The sequence below is a fragment of the Rosa rugosa genome, chromosome 6 (genome assembly GCF_958449725.1).
Source record: "Rosa rugosa chromosome 6, drRosRugo1.1, whole genome shotgun sequence".
NCBI lineage: Eukaryota > Viridiplantae > Streptophyta > Magnoliopsida > Rosales > Rosaceae > Rosa > Rosa rugosa.
The window spans coordinates 8,716,059-8,723,550 of record NC_084825.1 but is presented as its reverse complement, the minus strand read 5'-3'; the positions used below and the strand labels follow the sequence as shown (position 1 = coordinate 8,723,550).

At 37.3% G+C, this 7,492-nt stretch overlaps 1 protein-coding gene across 1 annotated transcript; it reads left to right on the top strand.

Annotated features, from left to right (window-relative positions):
• The first annotated feature begins 3,502 nt into the window (after positions 1 to 3,502).
• LOC133717153 (NADPH:quinone oxidoreductase-like) lies at positions 3,503 to 6,463 on the top strand. Its single transcript, XM_062143811.1, has 3 exons — positions 3,503 to 3,680; positions 3,778 to 3,966; positions 5,821 to 6,463. The coding sequence occupies exons 1-3, from the start codon at positions 3,584 to 3,586 to the stop codon at positions 6,120 to 6,122; spliced, it is 588 nt and encodes a 195-aa protein (XP_061999795.1). The 5' UTR covers positions 3,503 to 3,583; the 3' UTR covers positions 6,123 to 6,463.
• The last annotated feature ends 1,029 nt before the right edge of the window (positions 6,464 to 7,492 follow it).

The following is a 7,492-nucleotide window of genomic DNA, read 5'->3' as shown; positions in this document are numbered from 1 at the left end:
AATGTACGATTATGTTTCCATGTACAACTCTATCTCTATGCTTGTAATCCTCTATATAAAGAGCCCTGTATTATCAATGAAAGCACGATTCAATTATCTCCCAATTCAGTTTTCCTAAAACAAGCCCCATTTACTGAAATCTAAAAAATAAGAAGAAGAAGAAGAAGAAAAGAAAGAAAAAATAAATTAACAAAAGAAAAAGGTAAATTGATATATATTTTTTGGGCCTACATCACTACATGTTTGTCATGTTAGCAAATAGACGGAGCCGTCTCGGATTTTGAATGGAGATATTACGTCCAAATCAGTATTATATTTTAGGGGAAATGATCATTTACCCAATTTCAGCTTAAAAATTGCCCACTTGCTCCACTAACAGGTTTTTAACCCATTTACCCAAAACATTCTAAGAGATTATTTCCCTAATACCCATTTAATTCTTTTTTTATTCTTTTTATTTATTTTTGGGACTTTTTTGCCCTCTCCTTCTTTCTCACTTAGAGAGAGAAGTCATCCTCCACCTTACTGTGCTCCGGTGACCAGTGGCAGCCGCGGACTTCGGTGACTGGATTCCGGCAACCGGACCCCGGAATCCCGAATCCGGCTACCGGACTGGTGACCGGATTCCGGCGTCTGATTGTATTGCCCCCTAATAATGCCCAGTAATCATATTATTGCCCCCAATAAACATATTATTGCTCCCCAATAATCATATTATTGTACCGGATTGGTGACCGGATTCCGGCGTCTGATTTTATTGCCCCCTAATAATGCCCAGTAAACATATTATTGCCCCCAAATAAACATATTATTGCCCCCCAATAATCATATTATTGTGTCCCAGTAATCATATTATTGCCCCCCCCCCCCCCAATAATTATATTATTGCCTCTAATAATCATATTATTACCCCAATAATCATGTTATTACCCTCCAATAATGTGAGTTGAGATTACCTAATAGATACTGTGTCACTCATCAGACTACCGATGCATACAAGAATTTTTGAGAGGGGTTAAAAAGCAATATTAGTAAGAATAAAAATTAATGGATTAAATTCAGTTTACCCCCCTAAGGTTTGGGGGTAATTTCATGTTAGTCTCTGTCCTTTCAATTTAATCAGTTTACCCCCCAAGCTTTCCAATTTCAATCAACCGTGTCCAATTTCTACTATTCAGTCCAATTTGGACCATTAAGTCTGACTTTTGAGGGATAAAATATTCATTTCAAGACAAAAAAAAAAGGGATTTTTTTTCTTTTTTTCGTTTTTTTTTTTTTTTTTTTTATCACATCAACAACTAGTCTTTTTGTGAGTCGAACTCACAACCTCCCACTTATAAAGGGGAGACTTATGCCACTAGACCAAATGGTACTGGGCTCGTTTTTTTTAGTTTTCATTTTTTTTTCTGTTTTTGTTTTTTTTTTTTCATTTTAATTTTTTTTTTCCATCCTTTTTTTATATATATATAAATTTTGTCTTCAACCTATACACCACAAGTTATAATAGGTTTATAAAACAAAAAGATACTGTAGGTGGTTGAAAGTCGCTCGCTGATCTACGATATTTATGATATATCTCCGATAAAGAGAATAATTTTAGGATATATCACCAATAAAGTGAAGAAATGTCTGTGTAAAATTATTTTTTACAGATATTTACAGATAAAGTGTAAAATCGTGAAGAAATATCTATGTAAAATCATTTTTTACTGATATTTATAGATAAAGTGTAAAATCGTTTTTTACAGACATTTCTTCACTTTATTGGGGATATCTCCTTAAATTCTTCACTTTATCAGAGATATATCACAAATATCGTAGATCAGCGAGCGACTTTCAACCACATAAAGTATCTTTTTGTTTTTATAAACCTATTATAACTTGTGGTGTATAGGTTGAAGACAAAATTGATATATATAAAAAAAAATGGAATTTTTTTTTTTAAAATGAAAAAAAAAATAAAAAACGAAAAAAAGAAAAAAAAAATCTTTTTTTTTTTTAGTTTTTTTTTTGTTTTGAAATGACCATTTTAGCCCTCAAAAGTCAGACTTAACGGTCCAAATTGGACGGAATAGTAGAAATTGGACATGGCTGATTGAAATTGGAAAGCTTGGGGGGTAAACTGATTAACTTGAAAAGACAGGAACTAACATGAAATTACCCCCAAACCTTAGGGGGGTAAACTGAATTTAATCAAAAATTAATCTATAGTTCTACACCAACATCCAATCAAACCAAGTAACCAACTACAGATCAGCTGTCAACTGCAGATCCAATCGCCTTCAGCTTCTCCGCGTGCAATCCCAGCCCTCACTTGCCAGCCCCAGCAGCTCCTCTGCTAGCCGTTGGATCTCCTTGTTCCACGCCACAATTTCATCTCTACAAATCTCTGGAACTTCGTCAACGGCCGCCGGAACAGGGCCGAGCCTTACCTGAAGCGTGTCGCGCCAGCTGGCGGCTTTGGAGGTGTACAGGTCAACGTTGGAGAGATACGATACGCCCTGGTCCATCTCTCTACGGTAGAACCGCGCCTTGACCGCCGTCGGCTGCTCGTGGGAGGCCTTGACGGCGACGATCGTACGGTCGAGAACCACCGACGGTATGCCGTGGTTGGTGATCTAGAAGAAACCGAAGTTGCGGCGCTGACTTGGTCAACGATGGCAGAGCGGCGATCGGAGTGGAGGTCGGAGAGGTCGATGGTGGGGATTGGTTGGGCGTCCGTCGGGTCTGGTCGTGGGCTGCAACTGCTGTAAGGTTTCAGGTGGCTGGATAAAGATTCTGGGGATGGAGGAGAGACCCGAGTCGACGGGGACAGAGAAATCGGTGAGGGGGAGAGGGAGAGAGAGAGAGAGAGAGAGAGAGAGAGAGAGAGAGAGAGAGAGAGAGAGAGAGAGAGAGAGAGAGAGAGAGAGAGAGAGAGAGAGAGAGAGAGAGAGAGAGAGAGAGAGAGAGAGAGAGAGAGAGAAGTTTGTAATTTATTAATTAGTTTGGGGGTAAAAATATCACTTGTATTTAAATTGGGTAAATGAGAGTAAAAAACTCTTAGTGGAGCAAGTGGACAATTTTTTTTGTTAAAATTGGGTAAGCGGTCACGGCCCTAATATTTTAAGGTATCACACTGGTACATTTGAGAATTTATATATCAAATTAGCCTTAACATAATAGTTTAATTTTTCTCAATCTAGTACTTAAAAACTCGATCCACTCCTACTACAAAAGTACAAAGTATATACACAATTTTTGTGCAGCCGAACAAAAATATAAAATTAAGAAGCCGGCCCTAAATTAGGACTGTCCACATAATTTGATTATACTAAAGAGAATATGTGACGCATTTGAAGGTGCATCGCCTATTGCCCCCTTTTTATTTATTTATTACATATTTGATCAAATATTTATTTATTTATTTATGTATTTATGTATTTATTTATTAAATATTAGATTTCCACTTGGCTGCTTTTTCTCTCGAGCTCTTTCCCTTTATTAATAATGGCTTCTTCCTCAGTCACAGACCACCATAATTTCTCAGTCTCTCTCTCTTTCAACTCTCAAGTCTCAAGTCTCAACCAAGATTTAGGGTGAAATGGAGGCTTCAGTTGCAGCAAAATCGCTCGTAAAAATCGCAGCAGTTTCTGGTTCTCTTCGTCAAGCTTCCTACAACCGCGGCCTCGTTCGCTCTGGTTAGTACCACGTACGACCTATCTATCTCTTCTTTATTTCAGTTCAATGGCAGAGCTTATCTGTGGTTATGATCATGTGTTGGGGTGTGGACTGTAGCGATTGAGATAAGCAAGGCCATCAAGGGCGTCCAAATAGAGTACATAGACATCGCACCGTTGCCGCTGCTCAACACCGATCTGGAAGGCGAGGAGAGTTTTCCACCTGCCGTCGAAGCTTTTCGTCAGAAGATTCGGGAAGCCGATAGCATCCTCTTTGCTTCTCCCGAGTACAATTACTCCATCGCCGGTATATTTCTTTCTTTTTTTCCTTCGCTTCAATAATAATATTGATATCTTTTAATGATATATAGGACACATCCCCAATTACTTAATACACACCCTATACTTTTTTTGTCATCAAACTTCCATCTATACCCCTTCTTATTAATAAATAAATAAATAAAAATAAAAATAAAGAAGAATCCACAAAAATAGAATAAGAATTAAATACTTTATATATCAAAATACTAATTAAATATTTTCTTATAGGTTAAATTTTATCCTTGTCCTTGTAATACAATCGAGGTGTGTTCAAGATCATATGTGAACGTCAATTACAGATAAAATAATTGTAGTCAGCATGAAGAATTAGCAAGCGACTATATTGGTTGAAATATATTGAAAGAAGTTATAAAACCATTAAATATATCTTGGATACATGAATGTATCATGATTAATCACTTTGTTTGCAAAACAACCACCAGGCTCATTCTTTACTGATTTTAATATTGACAATGACTATATGGATCATGAAGATATTGATATGTATTAAATTTTTTAAAATCGTAGAGGCATCAAATTTTTCAACTTGAAGAACAAAAGGTTAAATCTTCTAGCGATATACCAACCTTTTTTATGCGAAAAAGAAGAAAGGTAATTAGTAAATGTGCCGGATTAGCAATTAATTTCACAATAAAACAAAAAAGTTATTGTAAAAGAATGTATTAAATAAAAATTTATGATACGTACATAGCCGACCTAATTTCTTTTTTAAGTTTTTCTCATTTATTTATTTAATGAGGAGGGGCATAGATGAAAGTTTGATTAAAAAACAAGACAAAAAATATAAGGGGTGTGCATTAAGTAATTGAGGGGGAATATTTAAAATTTCTCATAGCAAAAATAATCAACCATTTTATGGCTAATTTTTCATTTTCGTGTTTTAAAAAAATAAATTCCTTATTGTCAGTGCACTGTGGTCGATATTTGAAATTGCTGACATCGTGAATGTCATATATTTAAATATCGCTGATATTATGAAATAGGCGAGTGGGGGATAAAAAGTGTTTGAATTTATTAAATATTCAGTATAGACTAAAAATACCAATGTAATAGTCATTGAGGTTAGCCCCAAGTGATGAGGAGGGTACTAATTGGTTAGGAATAGGCTAGATTAGACTTCGAGTATGATCAAAGTGTAATAAAAGAAGAAAGAAATAGAATAGAATACCATATAAAAGGTACTAGGTGCGTGAAGTTGGCTAATGAGGGGAATTCGACTGTGATGCGTGGGGACCCAACCCAATTGAAATTCATAGCCAATTGGTATACACTAATGTATGTTCCAGATCCAGAATTTCAACTACACATTAGTTTTAGATTATTGCTTTGGATTCTTTTATTCTATTGTTATTTTAATTGGTGTTACCCAGCCATCTTTCAAAGAAAGAAAATTGGTGTTATCTATGTGTCATATATAGCCTACTGTGTGGAAAGATGCAGAGAAAGCTAGAGGCTTCTCTGCTATTGATCTCATATCTCTTGCCTAAACACAAGCGATTATAAATACAGTCCTCCTGAGCAAATCTTTTCTTTGATGTCTCCTAACATAGTTGATAGTGTTGAAACATTGAGTGTTGTCCCAAATTAGACCTTGCCTGCATATGAAAAATAAGACCTCGTATAACAGCATACGGTTCTCAGTGTCTCCACTATTGCTAGTTGATTTGAGTAGGATGCATAAGTTTAGACTATAGGTACTGTAATCCTGAAAATAGAGGTACAGTATTATTTTTGCTAAAATCATGGTCTACTGGCAAAATGGTTTATTGTTGTAGATTCTGCTATTTCCTAAACATTTCTTTCACCCTGACTATACCAGCACCTCTGAAGAATGCAATTGACTGGGCGTCCAGACCTCCAAATGTATGGGCTAATAAGGGTGCTGCAATTATAAGTGCCGGAGGAGACTTTGGTAGTGGACGAGCCCAATACCATCTTCGCCAAGTTGGAGTTTTCCTTGACCTTCATTTCATTAACAAGCCTGAGTTTTTCTTGAATGCATTCCAGCCTCCAGAAAAATTCGACAGTGATGGCAACTTGATTGATGAACAGTCCAAGGAGAGGTTAAAAAAAGTTCTGCTGTCCCTGCAGGCATTTACTTTGAGACTCAAAGGAAAGTGAATAGAGGCTTGTATCCTGTTTCAGACAGCTAAGTCATTCGAGAAGTTGCTAGATTTGAATTAGAACTAGGAGGATTAAGACAACTCTGAACGTTGTGTATTGGCTGCAACCTTGCATGTGCAAGGAATTAAGAAGCTGAAGTTATATGTGATTCTTAGACTACAAGAAGTTGTGTGATTCAGGCTCTGCCATTTGTCTGGCATTGCCAAGAGTTTTATGCTGCATGTTGTGATTTGTTTCTCCTTCCCTTGGGAGTGTCTTTGGTTTTGAAATTTAGACCTTAATATGTGTTCATGTTTCTCTTGGCATGGCGCACATGCTGATAAGGTATTTGTGCAATATATTTGAGTGCATATGGCGTCATTACTGAATGTTTTTGCTGGTGGAATGTGATTATAAAATGGATTGTTGTTTTTCCGAACCTGCTATTGAGAACCAAATTCAAAATTGTACCAGCTTCCTAAATACTTCTCCAAGTATAATGAGCAGACCCAACAATAGCTTGCCAGATTTGAGCAATTTTGCTAAAAAGAAATCCAGGTTATGAAAAAGTTGCCATCCTTGCTTGGCAAGCAAACCACCTTCTTTTAGGAGTTGGGATGACGGAGCTTGTAAAGTGCCTGCCAGTGGATAATTGTATGATATTTTGTTTCCCCACCAGCATCTGACACATTTTCTGCAAATCCATACAAAAGGACTTCAGAAAAATTTCACAATTCACATAAATTAGGTATTGCTATTTGGCAGGACAGTTGGCTTCCACAATCCTATCATTTCAACTGCATATACTCTTCCATGTCCAGTCTCCAAGTACAACGTGAAGCAAGGTGTCTGATCTCATTGACAAGGTGCGCAAATATTGGAGTGTCTACTTGGAATTGCATGGTCCTCGGGATGATTCGGTATTCATTTTGCGAGCCTAAGACTCATCACTTCACCTCTTTGTGGGTTCTTTAGGTGATTGCGTAGTGATTTGCTTTGGAATGGTACTGCATTCCTACCTACTGAGGTAGAGCAATGGCTGCTCTTCTCCTTGCTCACCATGGTCAGGCTAGAGTTAGTAATTGTATGGCAGACACAGGTTAAAAAGGCATGGGGCAGCCAGAGTTTAAGTACTTCATGCTTATTGTTGATTTGGCGGAGGAGCAGGGGAGTAATTCGTGATCACCTAGGCGACCATAGGACCACAATTAGCTGACTGTCTGGTTATCCATTTATGCGAGAGGGTCTTCTGTTTGAGAAGAGGGAGATTCTCAAGCAGATTGAGGTAGAGAGTAGAGACAGCAACGCTTCATGCCCAAACTCAGTTATGAGCTAAAGATTAATGTTCTTATTCACTTGGCCAAGCCAGAGAATGGGTACTGCTGGTG

Excerpts from the sequence above, each read along its gene's own strand:
- LOC133717153 (XM_062143811.1), top strand. The coding sequence starts at position 3,584 with ATGGAGGCTTCAGTTGCAGCAAAATCGCTCGTAAAAATCGCAGCAGTT. Across the intron at positions 3,681-3,777 it reads CCGCGGCCTCGTTCGCTCTG|CGATTGAGATAAGCAAGGCC; the intron begins GTTAGTACCACG and ends TGTGGACTGTAG. Across the intron at positions 3,967-5,820 it reads GTACAATTACTCCATCGCCG|CACCTCTGAAGAATGCAATT; the intron begins GTATATTTCTTT and ends TGACTATACCAG.